The sequence below is a fragment of the Medicago sativa genome, chromosome 4, assembly GCF_051527215.1.
Source record: "Medicago sativa cultivar Bolivia chromosome 4, Bolivia_mono, whole genome shotgun sequence".
Lineage (NCBI taxonomy): Eukaryota > Viridiplantae > Streptophyta > Magnoliopsida > Fabales > Fabaceae > Medicago > Medicago sativa.
Window position 1 is genome coordinate 101,138,165 of NC_140752.1, and position 25,029 is coordinate 101,163,193.

Sequence of the window (25,029 nt, forward strand, 5' to 3'; positions counted from 1 at the left end):
ATAAAGTCCAATAATATAGACTAGATCAACGATCATATGCTCCGAATATATTTAAATACGACACATGTTCTAATTGATAAAAATTTCATAATTACACGAGACAAGTTTCACCGAGACATATTTATCTCCCATTGACAAGATAAATGCAGTGGTAAAATTTATAAACCGTTATCAGCCATTGACAAGCAAACTAATAAATACTTATTCCGTACGGTCACTATTATAAGCAAAACTTCACTTTTAAAATACATTGAATAATTAATGTATCTAGTATTTATTATAGACTAGATACATTAATTATTCAATGTATTTAAGAAGTTAAGTGCAACTAAATTTGTCTTCACGTGTCAGCAACGTTGAACATTCTTTATTCTTTTGCCAAAGGTCCAAATGAAATCTCCATTTTTGTTCATCCATTAAAATCTTAATCGATCGATAAAACAAAGAAGAAAGAAGCTAACCAGATAAAAATGAAGAGTTCATGAATTTAGATCTTAATTTTGAAAGTACAGGTTTAGGAAATGTGGGGGTTTATATCTTAATCAAGAAAAGAAGGTGAACGAAAAACGAAAGGGAAAGGGTTTGCTGATCGCAAATTATAAAAACTGTTTTGATAATTGCATGCAGCTGCACTGAATTTGCCTAGCTGCACTTTTAAGTACAGTATACAACTACATAACCATTTGATGAAAAACATGAACAATTATCAGAGTAAGCAGGAACTGCAAGTGCAACTGAGTCAACCGAAGTTGGCACAACTTTGGTTTCACTACCGAATAATAGTTAGCTACAGTTGAGAGGGCAAAGTGGTATTTTTCATGTGTGTTATTTTTTGAAGTGAAAACAGCAATTTTCATTATATGATCATACTTGTTAACAATAATCTCTTATTTCTTGTCAAAAAAAAAAACAATAATCTCTTATTTGGAGTAAATAGGCAATTACCCCCCTAAAATTGTAAGTTTCGTCAAAAACCCCCCTGAAATTAACAAAACTTCAACTACCCCATGAAATTGCACAAAGTTAATCAACTTACCCCCTCCGTCAAAGTCTTCTGTTAGTCAACATGACGTTTTGCAAATACCCCCCAGAAGTTTTGCATATGTGCAAAATGTCCCCCGAACTTAAAAAATTATATATTTTTTTCATGTACTTGACTCAAAAGATATTAAAGGCAAACAAGGAAGCTTGAGAAATGCATTTAGGATTCAATGAATAGCTTGAAGAGTTACTTGGTGAAGGGTACTATGGCAAAGGAGGATTATCAAAAGTGTTTTTTGAAAAGAAATACATTGGTGGAGTTGAGGAAATTCATAAACTTCATGATGACAAGAAGCTTGAGAAATTGCTTGATTCTTGTGAAAGGATTGATGACATTGAAGGAGGTGATGGTGGATGTGAGGCTTGTGGTGATATAAAGTTTGTTCCTTGTGAAACATGTTATGGAAATTGTAAAATCTACTATGAAGGTGATTATGAAGAAGATGATAATTATGAGGTTGGTGGGTGAGTGTAGATTCCAAAGGTGTTCTCATTGCAATGAAAATGGCCTAATAAGATGTTCCATATGTTGTTTCTAGTTCCATATTTCATTTTGACATTTAACAATGAAAATGGCCTAAGTTAATTGTTAATTGTTTGCCTTTAATATCTTTTGAGTCAAGGATAAGAAAAAAATATATAAATTTTCAAGTTCAGGGGGCATTTTGCACACAAGAGCAAAACTTCAGGGGATATTTGCAAAACATCATGTTGACTAACAGAAGAATTTAACGGAGGGAGTAAATTGATTAATGTTGTACAATTTTCGGGGGGTAATTGAAGTTTTGTTAATTTCAGGGGGGTAATTGACGAAACTTACAATTTCAGGGAGGTAATTGCCTATTTACTCCTCTTATTTGTAAATCTTAACTGGTCAAACTATACTTAACCCTAATTCTAACCTAAAAAATTTCCCTCCTTTGGCATCACATTAATTGTTGTTGACCTATACTCCGCATTAATTGTTGTTGACATATACTCCTCCTTTGACATCGCATTAATTATTGTAGATTTCTCTATTCATATCCCCTGTTGTTTGCAGATTTTTTTTTTTTGATCCCCCTTCTCTGAGGTTTGATTAACAACATATTTTGTAACATAATTTGATATTGAAATTATTGATCACGTTCCTCCTTAGATAAATGCCGTAAGGTTCATGTTTTGTTAATACTACTGTAAAATGTTTAAACAAGAAGAAGATGTGGCACAACAACAAGAAGCGAATAACACTGTAGTACCCACCTGAAACATTAAAACACAGCAGTACCAACATTAAACACGTGATAGTTGTAACACCATTAACTTCTTCACCAAAAGCTAAAAATGATCTGAAGATTATATTCATTAGTTCAACAAAACTTTGGGTTGCTAGATCGATCTACTGAGAAGATTTGCGATCCAATTTCGTCTTCCGTTTTCCGCAACGAAACGTTTGATGAAGATGCTACAGTGATTGGGTTGTTCTTGAATCCTGACGTTGTAACTCGAATCTGAATTTCCTCACCCAAACCACAAGTTTTGTCTATAATGTTATAATTAATTCGATTTTAATGAGATTTAATTGGTGATTTTGTGCCTATATTTCAAATCTGAAAAAGTTCAATTTGTGCTTAAATGTGAGTAGTTTACCATATTATTACTGAAAATTTGTTCAACCGAACTGTGCGAATCTGGAAAAGGCATGAATTTGTTTTACTGAAAAGTTTTAATTGATGGATTTTTCTTGTTTTGACCAAACCGTTGATAATTGTTAAACAATTAATTTGTGTTTAATTTTCTGACTTTTCCTTGATTGATAAAACTTAAGCATATTTCCAGTTGCAAGTGTAAGTTGGTGATAATTGAGATCTAATGGAGTTTAATTTTGGTTTATTGATTGTTGCTAACATAAAAACAGTGTCTGAAATTCAGGAAGTATGTGTAGATTGAACAAGAGAATTGCTTTTCTGACATTGAGAACTTCACAATGACACAAGAAAATTAAGTAAAAGCCCCCGACGGTAGTTAACAACCGTTGGGCTAAGCGGCGGCTGTTGACAACCGCTGGCTCAGCGGTAGTTAACTGCCGCTTCTTTCTGTTATATGAACAGAACAGCATATGAGTTTCCAAAACTCCATTGTTGCGGATTGAAGTTAAAGAGGTGTCATTTTTCCCAATTGTTGCGGATTCAACGTCAATTACGCTCACAAAATCAAGTAAGTTGTTACCATCCTATTACATTGTTATTTTGTGATTGATTTGCGAGTTTTTTTTTTAAATTGCGATTATAGAGGTTTATTGATTTTATGATGTTATGGTAGTTTAGGTTGTTAGAATTGTTAGGTTTAGGTTAGAATTGTTGGATATTTCAAACAATATTGTTAGAATTGTTTAGATTGTTAGAATTGTAGAATTGTTAGGAAACTAGTGTGCTGCCCGTGCGTCGCACGGGTGGAAAGCAGTCGGCAATGGCCTACACGACCACATACTATATGACACAAGATCACAAATTCATATTACATGAAATTACAGCCGACGACATACCACTGTACCACATACCGCACGACATCCACACGACACAGACACAACCTAAACCAATGAAATTTACAAAATTTCTACTATAAATTCTTGCATCAATTCTCATATTGTCAATAGTATCTCTTGCATCAATTATTATGGGATAAAATTCGTACTATTTTAACATTATTTAAGTACATAGTGGAAAAAGTCATAAGGAAGGACCAAGTTACATAGCAATTATATTTTTTGGAACACCTCATGGTAGACCACATTCAATGTCGAAGTCATTAGTTCACCATTAGCAAAAAAAAATCTCAAGAGTGTGTTCAACTCGTCGATATATCCGACTCTGTCCCAAACAACTCCTTGAGCAAAGGACACACATGTTTTGTATCAACAAAAAAAAAGGACACATGTTTATTGTAAATCTAGAGCAACATATGATAAAATGCACAATTATATTTTGGGTGTAAAGTAATTTTGTCACTTAAGTGTAAGTTACACTATGAAGAGTTCAAATCACTTGAGCAACTGATACCCATATTGATTGTAACTCTACATTAAAATATGGCAAAAACGAATGACTTACGAAACAACACAAACACAACCAAACCCATTACATATGCACAACTTACACAAAGCCAACCCCGTAAACATAACCAAGTACATGTGCACATCAGCGATTCAAGGGAAAAATGTTACATCAAATTCAAAGTACATAGACAGTGAAACATAAAAGATGACAAACACAGCCACAATCATAAATTTATCAAGTCAAATGCAGCAGCTGACATGAACTAAAAGAGGTTGAACCACCCAAAAGATTTCATTCCCTTTAAGTTTTAACAACCTTGAGTGGCATGCTAGCTTCCAAAGCAACAACTTCATAAGCAACCTCGGAAGTTTTTCTTAACAACACCAAAGCCTTCTTCAAATTCGGAGCTTCAACAACAGCAAAAGGGGAGCACAAACCAATATCTATAGCTGTATCAATTGATCATATTTCCATTAAAAAACAAATACAATAATCAACCATTTCAACTGAAGAGTAGAAACATAATATGATCACAAGCACTCGAGCCATTTAAAATAAGACACCAAAGTATATACTTTTCTGTCTAGACCAAAGTATATACTTTTATGGGAGTTGGAAAACAATTATTATACTGTGATAATCTCTCTCATATTATTTCAGATAAGGGTACGTGTGGACTCTAATAACTGAATAAAACATTATGGACTCTAATAACTGATTCAACAGCAACCGAAAAAAACAACAATGTTATTATGTCTTGAAACTTATTTCTGCAAATTTCACCACTCTGATTTAATTTAATTCAAATCCAGCAGCGAAAAAATAACACACAGACAATATATAACCATATATAGTCTCAATTAGTTAAAAACATAAATGCAAGGTATAATGGAAGGGACTCGAAAATAATATGGAGACGTTGCTTGAATTTAGTTAAAAACATAGAAGCAATGTATAATGGAAGTGACTCAAAAAAATAATGAAGGAAACATACCATGAGATTAAAATGCTCCAGTGAGATGAAAAAGGTTGAGGCCAAGTTCTAAGAGCTCCAAAGTCACAAAAGTGGGTGGTTGGAGTAAGATAAAAGAACAAACTTGTGTTGGAAGTTGTCAAGTTGAGATAAAAAAACCAATTTTAGAGACTCTTTTGTGACGGAAACAAAATTAACCCAACCTTTTGAAACACAAATGCTCAATGGAAGAAGAAAATACATAAGAAACTGTGTGAGCAGGAAAGCAGAGTTGCAGCAACAAAAAGTATATTCTGGATGTATTGCTGGTATCAACACCATATCCATCAACCCTTAGAGCTATTCCATTTGTGGTAACCTATATTAAAGAAAAATACAATTTATTTTAACTATTGGCACTAATGCCCAAAAAGAATATTGTAGCTTTCAAATATAACAATGAGAAATTCTATCATAGAATTAATGTTGATCCTATGCTGAAGTAGGAAAGCAACAATAAATGTTTATAGAATTAAAAAAAATTCTTGTATGTAAATTGTTACATAGTATAGTTTCAATCTATATTCAGCAAAGTGATTTCTTTAAATATAGATAAACTTAAAATGAAAGGGGTTCCTAACAACCCAATGTATAAAAAAGGATAATAAAAACTAAATTAAACTTTGAAACCATGGCCAAATCCAATTAACAACAAAGTAAACATACGCAAACTATCAGTAATACACATTCATAATTAAGCAGTGTAATTAAGAATCTCTACTGTAGTTAAAAGCTTTTAACTCTCCATGTTGAACTCAATATATTTAGTAAATAGACCAAAAAATAAAGCTAGTTAGAAAAAAGACAATAGGGAGGCAATTAGAAGATCAAAACAGAAAGCTTGAAGATATTATGATCTTTAGCTGCAGAGAGCTTGAAGATGAAGTTAAATAAAATTTGAATGCTCCAGATTGATTGGGAACAACACACCTCTACCACCATCTGGCATCAATTTATAACACTCCATAACAGGAAAAAATGGTACAAACCACATTGAACAAAACTCATGGTCTCATATAATTTGCAAAAGGACAAATTTTTAGTTCTGAAGTATTACATCGTAAGGGGAGTCTGACTACCAAAGAAAGAAATTTTATGTACAAAATCCTGAAAAAGTATATAAAGTAACACAGATTTTTGACAGGTTCAAATAAAAAACATAAAAATTTGTACACATTGACACATTGCAAAAAATCTTCAAAGCAAACCTTGGGAAGAACTTTCTTTTTTCTTTCAAAACCCTATGTTAAATCTATACATGCATGACATGGTTTCTTAGAAAAATCAAGGGTAAAACAACAACAAAATAGATTCAAATATGATTCATCAAATTCTGAATTGCCAATTTCGCTACATCTGTTTATCTAAAGAGAACTTGGACCAATTTCAAATACCAATCTTGTCTTTATGGACCATCTTGACATTTTACAACCATCTTATAATCAAAATAAAGCTTAATTTTACTCCACTTCATCAGACACGACACTTGAACATGACATCACTAATACCATTATATATCCAAATCTCTCCCTCACATACTTAAGTGAATCTTTACCACTCAACAACACCAAATATTAACAAATTTTGCTAGTCCCTACATTTATATTATTAAAAGAGCATGCAAATCAAATATAATCCCCAATATAAGATAGTATGCCTTCTGATATGAATTTGATGCAATCAAAAAGCAGAAGCATTAAAAAAAACACAGCAGCAACATCAAAAACTAAGAAGACAAACCACAACTACATAACACACATCATCAGTTGAAAAATCGACATCTTACATCCAACTATAAAATAATAAGACTGTCAAATTCGTAGGTTACCTTCAAATTTGTTGATTTGCAAATAGGAAACCAAATACAACATCTGCAACTGCAAGCAGAAGAAGATCTAATCAGGTTATAACAAAAGAAGAGGAAAAAAACAAAAATAGGAACAATAAATCATTAAAAACCAATTGTAATTAAGTGGAGAGGTTTGCGTTTTAAGAAGAGGAGGGAGAAAAAAGAAGGCATTGTTGGAGAAGAGAGGGGAAAAAGGAAAAGAAGAACAGAAACACTTAAATTAAAACAGACCAGAAAGTCTATAGACACAATTTTAAAAACAAAAATGCAGGTAAGTAACCAATAAAAAACTGCTCTCTATATAGACTACACTTATGAGATAATCCAGAATTCAACACCTAATGGCTAGATGAGATGAATAAAAACAATAAAATATGCATATAACTGCAGCAGTCATGTACATTTATCTCACACCAGCTCCCAGTTCCCACTGCATACTACATATTTCACAAATGCTTTTGAAGACTTTATTTCCAAAATTGTGAGAAGCTTCTTATACCTAAAGAAGAAGAAAAAAGAAATGCAGTTGAACTTAAGCATGTTCTTCTATTAAGATCAACATTTGTAAATGCAAGATTTCAAGTTTCATTTATGTCATTTACATATTTGATTGTTAAACAAAATTGTTATTGGCTAAAAACAATAAAACATAAGAGGATGACAGAACTTAGTCCCAAGAAGCTCCTCGATATCTTCTCTAGCACTTTTCAACTGATCAGGATCAGACTCAAACGCAACCGTTCCAAATCGTCCACTTGAAACACGAACTTCTCCTCTTCGCTGAAAAATCGCAAACGCAATTAACACAAACGAACAAAAAAAAATGGCATTGAAATGGAACTCACATCCACACTTTCAACATGATCAATTACGACATTACTCAAATATGTGGATGAAAATAAAAAATAAAGGCAGAGAAGAAAACATCAAACATATGGTGATGCTAATTTTGATCAGAATTCACTATGACATTTTATCAAACATATGGAGTGCAGTGTAGTGTGCATATATGGAGAAATAGCAGAGTTCAAAGTCACACACAACAAAGAACAAAAAATAAAGAAATTAATGAAACAAATGAAAGAACCCAAAAAATAAAGATGGAAGAAACAAAACACTGGAGCAGAACAATTTACCAACATTTTCATCTATAAGCACCATCTCTATTGAGTTTGGTTGTTCAGGGTTCAAAAAGGATGGAACCTCCCACATCCTCAGAGAAGTATGACATCTTGTACATTTGCAACTCCCAGAGCGCAGCTATGCAATGACAATGAAACCTCCCACTTATCAATAGTGCACTCACAATGGAGAAGTATGACATCTTGTACACCTCCCCTTCCACCAGCTTCTTCTGGAAAACGTATAACAGCTGTTTTCTAACAGTGGCATGGATCTAGGCACCCTAACACAACACCCACACAAAAAATGACAATCAGGGAAAATAGGTAAGATTCAGCACACCATTACACAACTGAAACATCAAAATATCACATTAAATACCTTTTGATCAATCAATCAGGCTTGAGAAACGCAGGAACCTCCCACATCCGAAGCACACAAACTTTGATCCTCCAATTCTCACGACCAGGAACAATGTCAGCCAAACAATCAATTGATTTCTCCATCAGTGATTCAAACCCCAAACTCAATCGAAGAACACAACAAACAAACGAAGCAATCTTATGTGGATTCAGATCAGAAAATTGATACATGATTCAATCGAACCACAAACACATCCTTATATAGTCTTCAGAACCAAGGGGTAAAATAGAGATATCAATGTAATGGGGTAGCCTAGCTTCGACATTCTCTGTGATGCATCCACAAGCAGACAAAAAATTTGAATTTCTTGTCGGAACATCGGCCAATAGCCTCAAAGAATTATAGATCTCTCGACATAATACAACCACCACATTCTCCATGTCACAGGAAAACGCCAAATTAGAAGAACCACTTGACCAAAAACATGGAGACAAACCAGACAAAGGATGCAGAAAAATTTGAGGGAAGACGCTATCAACAAAAATGGAATTCAACAGTAAAGAGAGAGACTATTCTCTTTTGTAAGATTTATTGATTATGGTAGAATTTTTAGGAAATTTTTCTTGATGAATTGTTATGATTAGTTTAGGTCTGTTATGAAATTTTGTTGGTATAAATTTATGATAGAATTGTTACGATTATTGTATAATTGTTACGACATGATGTAGGTTTTGATCGCCAATTTGTTTATGTAGATATGTCTCAGAACCAGGGAAACGTTGAGTTGAACAACAGAAATGAGGGTGATGACAAGAAGAAAGAAAAATCGCCGATGACATGGCACGGAATCACATGTGATGGTTCCGTCAAAAAGAAGGATTCCAAGGTGCTGGTGTATAATCAGTCGAGGTTGAGGAGGTGTTAGCCTATATTTTCAAAGGCTATCATTAAATGCAGTATTAAAAGCAGTCAAAGAGAGTTGACCTTGTCATCGAAGAAATGAAGAATTGTTCTCAAGTTTCATCGAAGTTGGACTTGCTGGGAGCACATGTTCCAGTTCGACAGACAAAACTTATCGAGGAACGGTTATTGTTTTGGATAAGGACAAGCAAACATCCATTTCTGAAGGCGCGTTCGAAATTCAAATTAGATGGATAAGGCTTGTTAGTTTTTTGTAGTTATAAGTTTGAATTCGAATGTAGTTAGTTATTCCTATTTGTATAAATAGTAGTTTTCCCTAAGGAAAAGTGGTCGCAATTCAATCATACAAAACTTACACTCAAATTATCCGTATGGAAGCGAGAAACGAGTCACAAGTTGCAATGTATGAATCTGTGTACCAATTTACATTCAATCAATGCAATTTAAGTTCTTTTTCTTAAATGTCTTTTCATTTTATTCGTTCATTTTGAACGATTTTCTTTGTTCTTTACTTAACAAAATTCGATTGAATTCAACTGGGTTGAGTTCGATTGCTTTCCTTTTCTTTATTTATTTAACTTTTTAGAACATTTACATTTCTGGAAAATACACAAAAGCACAAATATGCTCCTAAGATTTACTGGTTGATCTTGCAAGTAACTATTTTTAAACCAGCGGTTGTTTACCAAAAATCAGTGTAAACAGGAGGAGCGGGAGGACATGCTATTTTGGTCCTCAGCCAAAAGCATGTGCCCCAGGGACTGTCGAGGACAACCCGATTGACTTATGTGACGATTGAATGTAATTGTTTTTTATGTTTTGGATCTTTTTTTGCTTAGTTGTTTTGGATCTTTTTTTTTTATGTTTTTTTATGGTACATTTTGCTTCACATATTGGTACTTTGAATAAATTCGCGTTTTGAATAATTTCGATTAAAGTCGCGTTTTGAATAATTGCGTATTCGAATAAAAACTAATTAAATCTAACGTGAATTCAAATAATTAAAATTGCGTTATGAATAAATAAATTCGAAAAGTGAATAAAAAAATAATTATTGATCCATTCAAAACATGTATTATGCATATTCAACTATATATGTGAACCGTCATAATATTCCTAAAGGCTTAGAAGCCCTCCAGGAAGGCTCTAAGACCTCCAGAAAGGCTCAGGCGCCCTCCAGAAGGGCTCCTGAGACTCTGGCGCGCTCGCCTTGAGGCACCGCCCTTCTAGGCTTCTAGAAACCTCTAGAAACCGCCTAAAATACATAAATACCCCTGTTGCTTGGGAACCAAGCAACCGAAACCCAAGCCCATGACAGGCTATAAATACTACTCTTGAGAGCATTCTCAAGGCATCCAATAATCAGTCTAAACCCTAGAATCCTAGTATTCCTTACCGTACTTTTCTGCAAGTACAGTTGGCGCCGTCTGTGGGAAAAGGTAAAACTGACCTTGACCACATTTCTAAATCGCAAAATCGTGATTTGGAAAACCCTAAACCTAAAACTCTAATCGTAGCCTCCGACTACAGACCCCTAAATCGCATCTCTCATCATGATTTAGGATCCCAACCTCGCCATCTCTCCGATGAAGTTTTTGTTCCTTCATCGCCATAAGTTTCAACATGCCTCCTTTCAAGTTTACCATCATGAGACCATTCCTGCTTCATGGCCTTCCTGCTCCGTCGATGCCGCCGAGGTAGATAAGAAAGGCTGCCCTTGTCGCCAAGCCGCTAAAGATCGTAATATTTTATCAGGTTGTACCTTTCTAACTCTATTATTCTCCATTGATCCTTTTGTCGAAATCCTTAAAATGGCTTCTGACCTATATAATTTGAGTCGCGTATCTCTTGGTGAAATTAAGCGAATTGGAATCTAGTTTATGCTATTACTATACTTTCTATCCGTCGTTTGTACGACATGTATATAATTCAGCTAGCTTCGATATATGTGTTTTCAATTTTATCATATGTTCGATTGAATTCAGTTTTGGCAAACTAAAGCAAACCGACGTAATATTGTTTTCTGTGAGGTGATTCGGTTTGATATATTCATACGCACCATAGCCGTCAAACATGGTATCAGCACGTCAGCTTGTGTTATCATGGTTGGAGTTTTGTGTCCAGTTATTTAATTCTTGTTAAAATCCATAACAGTAGGAACCATACTATTACTTGTTTTTAACCTCTATTTGTTAAAATATATCCCAACATATGGATTTTGCGGTATCCATATCATAATAGCCTTTCTTATCCCTTTGTTAGAGTAAATTTCTTAGTTGACAAACATAGTATTATCTGTCATCTATTTGACTTTATTATGTGCAATCACTATCGTATAGACAATATAAAAGATGTATATTAGTCATCGCATGCTTGGTTTTAACTGCTACATGTGTCATAAAGTTTAACTTATCAGGAGATGAACGCAACTAATTTTTAACTCACTCAACTGAAGCAAGATTATTGTTTACGTGATATACAATGCCCAATATTTAATCTATTACAAGTTATCATATTTGCATTGGTTTTTCGGTGGATATATATATGCCTTGTGCTGCAATTGGCTTATAGTTTTTTTCTCTTAGCAATGATCTAGTATGATAATTGATATTCTGGAAACAATAGGTTGGACCTTCATCCCTGACTTTATTAATACTACAGCGAGGGTGTTGTATTTTCTAAGTAATTTTCAGGGCCTCAAGATTCAACAAACGAACTCAATTTCTCATCAACCCGGTTTTCGGTGAATAAGATCTGACCGACAGTGGAGCTCAATTCGTCACCATCATAGTCATCCTTATGAACAAGCGGATATCATATACAATCATGTCACGAGGAATGAACCCGGATAAATGCTCAAAGCAGCAAGGACCGAAGCGGCATCATTAACGACAAGCTGCCGGTTACTTTAAAGTATCCATCAAATTAACAGAAGACGGAGACCAAGAAATAGAAGACCTAAAAATATACCGGCGATCTCAAAAGAATCCTAAGGCCAATCATCACGGACAACTCGTCACCGGAGATCATATCAGGTTATTCAAACCATGTTATTTTCTTTTGTGACAGATCATATACAATTTTCGACAACTGCTATGTTACTTATGTTTTCATCAATGCTTAATATATTTACAACCAATTATTCAGCGATGATGACTTTGTTTTTTCTATCGAAACCAACTATATGAATGAATTTGTCATCGGCGGCTTCAATTTCCTATCCTTTTTACTTTTTCATGGATGACTTTAATTATTTGTGAATAACCGATGCTATACCTTATAGTTTATTTTCATCGATAATGCCTTGCTTGCCTAAACGCCCAATAATATCTATTTATTTTTATGCTATTGGGTTTTCAATGACTACTTTGTTCATGTGAATATATTATTAAAGCTTAATTGATGGCTAGTCTTTTGTCAAATTAATCGGTGGCTATACTTCATCATTAAAGATAACTATTCTTTTTGTGTTTGTTGAGTTATTGCACCAATTCTATGTTGGGGAGTGCATACGGAAGGAAGACCGAGAAAGATGAGGCGAATATCAGCGCGAGCTTCACAACGAAGTTTGCAAGTTATAGTGTTGCATGTGACATCAAAGAATTTGGAGCTGCACATGACGCCCTTGGACCTAGCGGCGACCTCAAAGACGAGGAGATGATGGCCGGCGAAGACCAAACCAAATTCAAGTCTCAAAATCTTGGCGACGACGTACTTTCTCGAAGTGATTCTCCCACACGTACTTTCTCGAAGTGATTCTCCCACCCGGAAACAATTCTCTTTCGAAAGAATTCTTTTTCGAAAAAATACCAGGTTCTATGTTTCCAATATCTTTTGAGAAAATACATCTACGCTTTTTGCTTTGAAGAAAATTTTATGCTCGACATACTTCGAGAAAATATATCTAAACTTTTTGATTTGAAGAAAATTTTTATATTTGGAGACTATATTTCCACTTTTTGTTTTTGAAGAAAGTGTCTTGCCTAATATATTTTGAGAAAATATATTTTGAAGGCTCTTATCGATTTTTGTTTATTTTGTAATTATTTTTTGGTGCATATACATGATATGTGGACTGTCAACTGACATGCTGTTATCCTTCACTAACACATTGTTTTAGCAAAAATATTTATTCTGGTGGGCAAGTGAGTGTATGAGGAGCAAAAGAATAAGATAACAAGAAGGGTAGTTAGTTTCAATTTAGTAGAAGATGGAGGATTCATTTCAAGTTAGGGGAGTATGATATACATATTGGGCGAGTTAGGGGAAAGAATAAAAGGACTTTAACGAAGAATTAGTCCCAAGTTCGGGCGAGCAAGAAGTACGGGGATAGAGTTGAATAAAAGAATTAGTTTCGATTTAATAAGGAGAGTGTGTAAAAATTAAAATATGAGCCGAGTTAATTCAAATATAATAGGATCATAAAGAAGAGTAGAAGATAAGATATCAATCGAGCCAAGTCCAATTTAAGAGGAGAAGTATAAAAGAAGAAGGATGAAGTGGCGAGTTACGTCAGATTTAGAAAGGAATGAGTGAGTTTCGATTTAAGAGAAGCGACAAAAGTTGAATTGAAGAATTAATTCCAAAAAGAAAGAAAAATATCACAAGATAATTAAGAAAGTTGTGGAGTGAGAAAAGCGAAAAAGAATAGGAAGAGGAGTAAGAAATGTGGGCGAGTTAATAAGAGAAGAATAGTTAGTTCTCATTAAGTATGATTGCATATGGGCGAGTTAAATAGTTAGTTCTCATTAAGTATGATTGCATATGATTAAAGGCTCCTTTATTTATGATATTGATTTCTTGAAAGTATGGAAGAATTGTTATATTTCAGATAAATAAGGCTTGGGAGGCAAAACAAGCCCGCCAAAGGCAAGATTAACGAAAGGAGAGTACTCGCCAAACAGCACGCCATAATGCATATGGAAGCGATTGTCCCGCCATTAATAACAGGAATATGAAACTCTAAGTTATCCTAACCTTTATCAAACTTTGAGATTTGTTTTGCAGGTTTTTAACGAGGATAAAAGCCTTCTCAGAGTGAAGCCTTCCCTCAGAGTGGGGGGAAGCACCTTCCATCAGAGTTGGAAGTGTAAAATAAAAGTCTTCCCTCAGAGTGGGAAGCAAAAGTCCTCCTTCAGAGTAGGAGGCGCCTTCCATCAGAGTTGGAAGTGTAAAATAAAAAGTCTTCCCTCAGAGTGGGAAGCAAAAGTCCTCCTTCAGAGTAGGAGGCGCCTTCCATCAGAGTTGGAAGTGTAAAATAAAAAGTCTTCCCTCAGAGCGGGAAGCAAAAGTCCTCCTTCAGAGTAGGAGGCGCCTTCCATCAGAGTTGGAAGTGTAAAATAAAAAGTCTTCCCTCAGAGTGGGAAGCAAAAGTCTTCCCTCAGAGTGGGAAGCGCCTTCCATCAGAGTTGGAAGTGTAAACTAATAAATCGGACAGCCCGCCATCAGGGTTTCTCTTGAAAACAAAAAATAAACGCCGAAAGAATAAACGACAGGCGTCTCGACATGATCGCCGAAGTGCTTATGTCAACATTTTAGGACGCCGAAAGGTACCAGTTGACTGATAAAGATTTAATTGGATCTACAAAAGAGACGTAGTCGCTGAAACGCTCACTTTTAAAGAAACGACTCCCGCATCCCATCAACAATCAACCAAAAAGCACCAACATGCAGAATGAAATCAAAGCAACGTATAAAATCATAAAATTACTTAACGTTCGTGGAAAATCAAGCCACAGAAGAAAGGGATACCGCATCAAACATAGCTTGAATAAATATTCAAAGTCACAAACACCAAACAAATGAAGATCAACCGACAAAAGTCGCCAGGACATCACGCCAAATGTTGAGAATCTGAGCTCACACAGTCACCGGAGCATACGAGAAAATAAGCACGACAAAATTCAAATTGTTGCAAATCGCCGAAGCATCAAAAGTAATAAAATCGTTTATGTAAATCTCCAAAAACGAATTCAGCAAACAAAACCGACGCAAATTTAATGAGGAGACGCCATAAAAAAGTAAACTCGTCACAACGATACAAACCACTTCGCCTTGTTCCAAGACTCGTGCTTGGGGGGCTGTGAGTGATCAACCTATAAAAACAATTCGAATAGATACTCCATGGAGGTCTATAAAGAAAACATAAAATCACCCTAGGGGGTTTCTCCAAGTTCGGACGACAACGCCCAAAGGAAAAAGCATTACGAAATTCAAACACTTCGCCTTGTCCCAAGACTCGTGCTTGGGGGGTTGTGAACCACCAAAACCTTTCTAAAGACTTAATGATCTCTAGGAGATCCAGTCCCATGTTGTCATCACTTCGCCTTGTCCCAAGACTCGCGCTTGGGGGGCTGTGAACCGTCATAATATTCCTAAAGGCTTAGAAGCCCTCCAGGAAGGCTCTAAGACCTCCAGAAAGGCTCAGGCGCCCTCCAGAAGGGCTCCTGAGACTCTGGCGCGCTCGCCTTGAGGCACCGCCCTTCTAGGCTTCTAGAAACCTCTAGAAACCGCCTAAAATACATAAATACCCCTGTTGCTTGGGAACCAAGCAACCGAAACCCAAGCCCATGACAGGCTATAAATACTACTCTTGAGAGCATTCTCAAGGCATCCAATAATCAGTCTAAACCCTAGAATCCTAGTATTCCTTACCGTACTTTTCTGCAAGTACAATATGTTATCACATTACATTACATTCCGGAATGTACCTTCCAACTGCAACAATTATCTTACCTCTGAATGGGGTAAATTCAAACTTGCTAAACAGCAGGACTCCAACACGCGATCAGCATTTTAAATGATGGTATTCAATTGTCAAAAGAATGAGGTACATTCCTTGACACTTGAATACCATCATTCAAAATGCTCATCGAATGCTGGAGTCCTGCCGTTTAACAAGTTTGAATTACCTCATTCAAAGGAAGACAATTGTTGCAGTTGGACGTTTATACCGAACGTTTGTACCTTCCAACCACTGGCCTGAATATATTACGAACACAACGACAGTTAACTGCCGCTGGCTCCAGCGATAGTTAACTGTCGGCGCTTTACCCAACGGTTGTCAACTGCCGCTGGGGATTATTTCGTCATTTACTTGTGTCAATAGGAAGTATTCATTGTCAAAAAAGGCAATTTTCATTGAACAATGACAAATGAATTTGTTTAGACCCACCCCATAACTCATTTTCATAAAATGACAAATTTTTTACAACGTTACAATGCAGCCAATCTTACATAAGACTTGCCTATCATTTAACTTTAACTTGTACGGATACTAAACATTCAATCTCAACCATATGTATTAATTATTAATATATCAAAGGTCACACTTCAACTATTCCAAGTTGAACCCAAATTTCATTGGTCCAAATCAAAAGAAACTCAATTACTTACCCTTCCAAAGATTTATACGGTTCTTGATTGCAGCACCATGCTGTACTAGCACTTCGGTGCCATAGCTTTGGTGCCATTGGTGTCATAGCTTGCATCTCCACCACACACACACACATCACACACACATCCACACACATCAATGGCTAGGATTTCTCCAATGACACCAATGGCACCAAAACTATGTCATGGAAGTATTTCCCCATTAGAGAATCCTATTCCGTTAAAGTATGGTTCCTCAAAAGGTAGGGAGTAGTGACCACTAACAACTGACGTAGGATGTTTTGTCTTTAGTTGTATTGTTTATATGAAAACGTGTCAATCGGTCCTTTGAGGAAAATTACATGAGTTAGAATAGTATTGGAATTGGAAAGCTCTAATTAGAAAGACAAACGCAATTTTTTAGTTAAAAAAAAAAAAAAACTCCTTAATGATGTACCTAATTGTGAATATATCAATAGCCGAGACCGCTGAAAATCATAATTCCTTTTACTTCTTAAAAAAAAAAAAACTTCTTTTACCTTCCATTTTAAGGAGACTTTTAAGGAGAATATAAGTAAAAAAGTCGGATAGAAACAAAATTAACGAATAAAATATATAACGAATAAAATATATAAGATATATTTTTTTAAACTTTTTAGATTTTCTCTTTCATTTTCTTCATGAAAAGGTGGTTTAGAGTAATTACTTTATGTGTAATCATTATTTTTCATCTTTTTTTTTTATATTTTAATCTAAATATGTGATTTTCACATAAGACTAAGTTTTTTTTTTGTGATTTTGTTGTTGCAACGTTGTTTTGTTGTGCGGCTTTGGTGTAATTCTCGTCTTTATGTGGTGTTTTTTAGTTGAAATCGACAAATCAACTTTAATCAGTTGCATATTCAATTAAATTACCAATTTTTCAACTTTGTAGATCCCAAAATTTTGGGTGCATTTAGGGGGGAAAGTTGAAGATTTCTCACCATGGAAAAATTGCATTTTCGGCCATTAGGCTACCTAACATTTTATTTATTCAATGGTTCAAATCCTAAATTGGATACCTAATAGTAACTTTTTGGGATTCATATTCATATTGAATACAATCGCAACATCTTGCTCTTACTGCATTTAAAAAAAAATCTCAACCACTCCCACAATTGAAACTCTTTACTGTTCTTGGACGAATCCTTGTGAAGTTATCTAATATGGGTATAGGTATAACTTAAGCTTTACAAAGATGGGAGAAATTAAGCTTTGCAGCTACCTAGCTACCTATGATAAGCTCTTTTCGATCACATTATTAATTTTATAAAGATGGAAGAAATTTAATATATTTTGTCTCCTTCCCTCATCTCCAGCACAACACAACTAAATTGTTTAAAGTTGGCATAATTTTTCACTTTAGATCAAAATGATTTAAAAAATAGTAAATTGATTACTTAAATTAAATTCTTCGTCAAAGAAAAAATAAATTAAAAATTAAAAGTCAATTTTATTTTGTTTGGTTTTTCCCAAAAGGATTTTCTCTTCCTTTTTCCCCAATCTTTTTGAAAGATTACCACGCGTCGTATCTTTTATTTCCTCTTTTAATTACCACTCCTTTCTTTTAGGTCATGTTGTTACTGTAAGGAAAGAATGAGAATTTATGTGTCTTGGCTGAGAAAGTTGAAATGTTTCTGACGCAAAAAACTATTGCGTGTTCAACAATTCACGTTAGCACATGCTCTCTGAGAATGAGAATAATTTCAGCCTTAACTTTAGATATTTTATTCAATAAATTGTTAAAGCAAAACATTCTCTAGAAAAACTTTTAATGTACTACTACCTAATATCACGGATTTATTTATTACTATTCTTGAAATAATGTGTTTGTTTCAGACGAATTCAATCGATTAACGACGACGACTCAAAACAAAATCAGAATTAGAAACTGAAACGGCGATTATTATTTATATGTGGAAACGAAACAAGAAGAAAATCAGCAAGAAACGACTAGAGAGAATTGAAAATGCTATTAGCCAGCTATATGACAGGAGCAGAGCTGTTAGTACTAATTAAATTCAGAAATGGAAAATGCCTAATTGCTATTGGCTTGATTATTATTATTATTGTTCATCATCTTCTTAAACTCTTCAAAGTTAACGTTACCGTCACCATCAGAATCAACGGATTTAATCATGTTGTGGCATTCTTCAACGGAGCACTTCATTCCGAGGGTGTTCAGCACCTGACAGAGTTCTGTTGCAGATATGAGGCCGTTCTTGTCCTTGTCGTACAGATCAAAGGCTTCGTGAAGCTCTGAAGCATCACCGTCGGCGGAGCCAGAGCGACAGAAGGCGGCGAACTCAGCGAGGTTGATGAAACCGTCGTGGTCGGTGTCAAGGTCTTCCATGACACGCTGAAGCTCGTCCTTAGGGACTGTGGATCCGAGGGAGCGGAGGATGTTGTCCAACTCGGTGACGGAGATCTTGCCGTCGCCGTTGGTGTCAAAGCGGGTGAACACGGTCTTCAATTCGTCCATGTCACCAAGGTAAACAGAGGATTTGGTGGTGGTAGTTTCAGTGTTTGGATTGGTTGCCATTGTTTGATTGAGAGAGAGAAGAGGAATTGAATGAATAACAGAAAACGAAAAGCGTATATTTGTTTGTATGGTGGTGAATGAAGAAACGGTGGTCTTTGAGGCTATAAATACTTGTTCGGTTTCAATTACAATACGCGTGGGGGCTATGGAATGGCCCTACATTTATTAATATATTTTTATTTCTTTTTCTTTTCGGAATCTCCTTTTCATTTCAATTTATTTATTTATTTTTTTGTTTTAGAACTAGTGTCGTGCCCGTGCGATGCACGGGTGGAAAACAGTTGACATTCGACTACACGTCGTCGACAATCTACACGACAATTTGTATAAAAATAAATATTACGTGTGTTACAACCGATGACATGACACATATCAAATGATGTGCACACCACACGAACACAAAAGCTAAGAACACTAAAACTTTAAAATCATCTACAAAATATGCTTGCATCGATTCTCCATTTCATACGTATAAACCAACAAAAAAAATTCTTCTACGACATGTTCATTTTTATTAGTTAAATAATACGTATAAACCAACATTTACGCAATACATTTGTCCTTAGAAATGGATGACACACCAATTTAATTTGTTTTTTTTTCTTCTTTTATATTGGGACATTGCACTGTCCAGTTTAATCTAAAATGACAATCGATCCACGAAAACAAAGCTAAATTCCGAATTTCAATTAAATATAATTGAAAGCTTGCTATTCAATGCTTTTGTTGGTGAAGCAAATAGACTATCATGAACGGCTTGCTGAACATTTCTACAGAGTCAAGAAAGAATGATACATCAAAGCATGTATATATCATTTACAAAGTATTATAACTCATTAGTGCCTATCCGCTTACATTTTTGCAAAAAGCGTGTGCATTAATCAAACAATCCATGAGTATATGAAAGAATCAATACTGGATATACTATAACTTTTCATTTTCAAACATAACCTATATAAATATAATTATGAAATGGGGTTAAGCTAAGCTATAAAAAGAGTTTTCCATTACATTTTACCAAAGAGTCATCATCCATCAAATGATGTCAATTCTGGAGTAGAATGTACAGAGCAAAAGTAATGTCATGAATTAGGTGTATATCATATATGCTCAATAACTGCATATAGATAATGTATGAGAAGTAGGTGTTACATAAAAAATGAGTCAAAATCCAAATCTGTAGAGAAACTAACATGACTGTAAATTTATTTGACAGTATATCCACCTCTTGTAAACCTTTTAAAATTAAATGTTGTAGCTGAAGTTGCTTTATCAAGCATAAGGTGCTTCTCCATAGACGTTTCTTGATTGCAGCTACTACACGTAAATGTCTCATCAATCTTTAAACTTGTGTCAATTTAACCTCATCTTCTATATTAGTTAGTTTCTTCTTCTCTTTAAAACCCTCTTTAAAAATAAATGAAGCTTTAAACTAAGTAAGACTTTACACGGTTAAAAGAGTTCAGTTTTCGAAGTTGTAAAAAGGCATGGAGATTTAAACTAACTAATACAGCTTCATAGATTCAAAAAGGTCAGATATGTAAGTTCAAAAACTTCTTTAAAATCCTATTGAAAAAGTAACCTGCTTTTAACAAAGTAATACTTTAAGGTAACCTGCTTTTAAGATTATAAAGCTTTATAACTCAAAAAAGGTCAGATTTTAAAGTTCTAAAAGCTAAAAAAAAATTCCCTAGAATGAAAGATATAAGATGAAGAAATGAGTTGGTATACCTTTGTACTTTCACTGAAAGTCCTAAGCTGGGTAACAAACACCAACCTGGAAAACAAACACCGCATGATATATGAAAATGATGATGGTGCTCAAAATACATTATAATTTGCAGAGTGTAGTTGACCATTGCTTGTAAACGAAGCTGCAATTATAGAAGCTATCTATTTTAATTACAAACCAATTCACAATCACAAAAATGCAAAAAGCAATGAAATAAAACAAAATAACCAAAAGCATAATATTGTCCCATAGATGTCATGCATTTTCAACTAAACATGTTTCTCATTATTGAACATCAATTGTGGCTATACTCATGAGAATGTAGTATGAATGCAGTTGTTTGTTTCTCATTGCCTATACCTCTGTTCAGGACAACAATCATGAAAGTGACTGATTATTAAGCAAAACAAATCTTGTGTGGACAAATAGGCTCGACATGAAACTCCTCTGCAACAAAAAAAAAGGCCAAATAGAAATAACATGCGAGATGAATGGTACCCAACAAAACCCAAAAAAATAAATATAAAGAAAAAATCAAGTCATAACAAAAGAAGGTAGAATATTTGGTAAAAATTGTTTTCCTTTTCAAAAAACTTTTCTGAATCTACTTCAACCAAAAAAAACTCAACTGAATCTACACACAGGAAATGGCTTCATAGTAAAAAGAATAGACAACGACAACAACCTCAACAATTAATACTACCACAATAATCCCATCTCCCTTTAGTTGTACACAATCACTTCCCGTTCCAAATTACACTGCATTTCAATCAACCACCCAACCACAGTCATATTCATAACTCTCATTCCTCCTAAATTCCTTCAACCAATCCATTAACAGTCTTGGATGTCTCAACTCCATCAAAGCCCACCCAGAAATATAGCACACACGTCACAACAATTGATATACAATGACATCTACATCAGAAAATTTCCAAAGTTATATAGATATACAATAAAAAAACATACCCATTCTTCAATTGAAGAGCCTCTGGAATGTCAGGATTGATCAAGAGCCTAGTTATATTCATCACATTCTGCACAAATGCCTTATCTGCAACTCAGACAATAACAAACGCACAACAAAAGTAATATCAGCGAGGTTTTGATACATGAGCAGATCCATCCCATATGCAAATATTTATAGTAATTAACAACAATAACAAATGCCTTATCTGCAACTCAGACAATAACAAACAACACAATCAAATTGATATCATTCTGACAAAATGCAACAGCAGAAGTACAACAGATTTTCACAGAAAAAAGGCAATTGAATCTGACAAAACCAAGCTAAACAATTGAGTGAAAACCGAACTCACTAAATTGGTGTTTCAATAGTAAACAATTTTGCTATTCTCTTTTGAAAGAGTTATTGAAATTCAAAATATGAAAATCAACATTATTTTATCACTTATCTACACTAACAAATATGAAATTCAAAACATGTCTTGCCAAAATGAAGTCTCTCAACACAAACGGGCAGAGAACAAAAGCTGTGAATTCCCTTTGATTTTTACTAATCCCAACCTTGATTTCTATCTCATGTTATTCAAACTCATTATCTAGAAGGTAGAAAATGAAAATAAAGATATAATAAGTCTCCATGAAATTCAATGCTAGTTATAAATTATAAATAAATAGATAAATCAAATAAGCTGAAGTCATCACTTTACATAAATCACTTTAAAGTGTTTATCAAATAAGCTAGTTATAATACTTCATCACACTTGTTTGCAAAGCTCTTGAGTTTGGTTGTTTGCTTCAAAACAAAGGGATCAATAAATTTTAATGCTAAAAAGTATATGCGGTACTAACTCAAGGAGAAGTGTAAAAGACCTCTGAAATTCATAATTGGAATTTTATTTTTGTTTGTATGAGGAAATAGACATGTCATTTTATACATGCAAAAAAATGGTGAGAAGCTTTTCATACTAAAAAGAAGAAGAAAAAAGGAAGACAGGTGAACTTAAGCCTGTTCCTCTATTAAGATCAACAATTGTAAAAGTCATATTTCATATTTCTTGTGTCATTTACATATTTGATTGTGTCAAACAAAATTGGTGTTAAGTAAAAAGTCAAAGTTCTACTAACTTAAATAAACAATGAAACATTGAGACAACTTTTTAATTTCAAAGCCTTTAAAAAAAAAAACTTTTTAACTTCAAAACAATGGCTTAAACAAATAATAAGAGGTTCTATGGCATAACAACTCAAACCTGCCTTCTCGAATTGCATAAATTATTCTCCATTTTTCATTTGTAGCTATAAATTCATAAGTTGACAAAACCACACCTAAATAAAAATTCTTCAACTTGAATGCTTTTAGGAACTGCTCCACCTGTCATATGTAAAGTTTGAGGAGCTTAAAAATACTAACCAAATAAAAACAAAGGATTCAGCAATGCAAATGATAGTCCATTGTAAGAAGATCAGCACTTACATGATAATCTAGAGAAATGAAAAATCTGCAAAAGTTATTTGTGCAGATTCAACATTAGTTTCTTATCCTGAGACAATTTCACAAACATGTTATGAGCATAAAATCAAATACAAAAAATGATAATGACTTGAACAAACCCAATCCCTAAACCCACCTTCTCTGTCGGCAAGAAACTTACCTGCAATACAGTAGCTCCATTAGTATACAATACTGTATTTAGATTACTTTCCATATTTAGGTCCTAATTCTTCTAAAAAAAAACATACAGCAATTGTTTCCTAGTTGTGGCACCCTATAACAATAACAGAGGATATAATTCACAATTACATAATTCAAAGAGGAAAATCACTACCTAGTATGAATAACAAAATGAAAGTAATTACTTCTCATCAATCAGCAAAACTTGAACAGATTAAGGTCAGGGTCGTATCCTAAGGACCCTGACCTTAAAACGCCACCCCTCCCTTCAGGTGCAACAACTGCCAATGAATGAAAACAGTTATCCATCTCAAATCCGATAACAAAAACCAGAAAATCAGAACCAGATGAAGCAGAAAAAGAAAGGGGACCGAGAAAACTGAACAAAACAACCAGAACACACAACTATTTATACACTACAAAGAGGGCAATAGGGAGATTTCAACAAAGAGACACCCATGAGACAAAAGGAATCTGTACTTTCACAACAAAACAAAATAGAAGATTATGATGTGGGAGTATCTTACCAAAAAGACAAAAAATTCCCCTAAAAGACAAAAAACAGTTTGAGTAACAAACCTGAATCAACTCAAAAACTGTCTCCGCCAAGCTTCCGCGAAAAGGGGAAATCCACTTGATAAAAAAATTGGCCGGATTTAAAAAACTAAACCCATCGGAATGGAGATGAACAGGTGAAACCAGGCAATTTTGGCTAAAATCTTTTGTAAGAGTTATTGATTCTATTGATTACTTTTTTTTAGGGTGATTTTATTATTACTATAATTGGGTTTCTTTTTTTGTAGTGACTGTAATTGGGTTTTAATACACTGTACCAAGTTAATGAGTTCACAAAAAACAAAAACTTCAGCACTAATATGTTTTTACACATCTTCGTCATGTAATTTGGTTGAATGTGCTTAAAAAGTTGAATTTTGGTTCTTGCATTAGGGAAATATTTGAGTGACTTTATTTTTGGTGACTTTGGTGTATTTTAGATGAGAAAGAATAATAGACAATTGATTAAAATAAATTATTTTGATGAGAGATAATTCTTGATTAGGATCGAAATAGAGATAAAATCACCAAAATCATGGAATTCAAAGTCACCGAAGTGTTACCACTTGCATTACTATGATTTTAGAGTTGTGGGGAATTTATCTAAGATTAAAGCTTGCTCCTCAACCGCGTTTTGATCAAATAATTGTATTTTTCTTATTGCTAATCACCTTTTTTTAAGGGTATTGCTAATCACCTTATCAATCAGAGTTGTTCAATGGACCATCTATATTCTCTTTACTTTTTCATATTTCATCACAATCTAGAATGAATGATGAAATTAGTTGGCGCCATATATTCAA

At 34.3% G+C, this 25,029-nt stretch overlaps 2 protein-coding genes and 1 long non-coding RNA gene across 9 annotated transcripts; all 3 read right to left on the bottom strand.

The window, feature by feature from the left end:
• Window positions 1-3,980: 3,980 nt before the first annotated feature.
• LOC146934800 (uncharacterized) lies at window positions 3,981-9,018 on the bottom strand. The gene is made up of 6 exons (XM_085706708.1): window positions 8,441-9,018; window positions 8,078-8,342; window positions 7,605-7,717; window positions 6,917-6,965; window positions 5,071-5,407; window positions 3,981-4,525 (listed from the first exon to the last, which is right to left on the bottom strand). Exons 2-5 carry the CDS (start codon window positions 8,147-8,149, stop codon window positions 5,243-5,245), a joined length of 399 nt encoding a protein of 132 aa, XP_085562834.1. The 5' UTR covers window positions 8,150-8,342; window positions 8,441-9,018; the 3' UTR covers window positions 3,981-4,525; window positions 5,071-5,242.
• Window positions 9,019-18,640: 9,622 nt separating this feature from the next.
• Window positions 18,641-19,383, bottom strand: LOC146934801 (Calcium-binding EF-hand family protein). Its single transcript, XM_085706748.1, has one exon. It carries the CDS (start codon window positions 19,296-19,298, stop codon window positions 18,795-18,797), a length of 504 nt encoding a protein of 167 aa, XP_085562874.1. The 5' UTR covers window positions 19,299-19,383; the 3' UTR covers window positions 18,641-18,794.
• Window positions 19,384-19,931: 548 nt separating this feature from the next.
• On the bottom strand, window positions 19,932-24,405 carry LOC146934802 (uncharacterized). Of its 7 annotated transcripts, none has more exons than XR_015007893.1 (8): window positions 24,251-24,403; window positions 23,826-23,952; window positions 23,628-23,651; window positions 23,474-23,540; window positions 23,250-23,371; window positions 22,000-22,084; window positions 21,030-21,075; window positions 19,932-20,068 (listed from the first exon to the last, which is right to left on the bottom strand). It is a non-coding gene; the product is annotated as an uncharacterized LOC146934802 (long non-coding RNA). The 7 variants fall into 7 exon arrangements; XR_015007890.1 differs by lacking the exon at window positions 19,932-20,068 and adding an exon at window positions 20,283-20,615 and having other exon boundaries at window positions 23,628-23,765; window positions 23,857-23,952; window positions 24,251-24,405; XR_015007891.1 differs by lacking the exon at window positions 19,932-20,068 and adding an exon at window positions 20,283-20,615 and having other exon boundaries at window positions 23,254-23,371.
• Window positions 24,406-25,029: the final 624 nt, after the last annotated feature.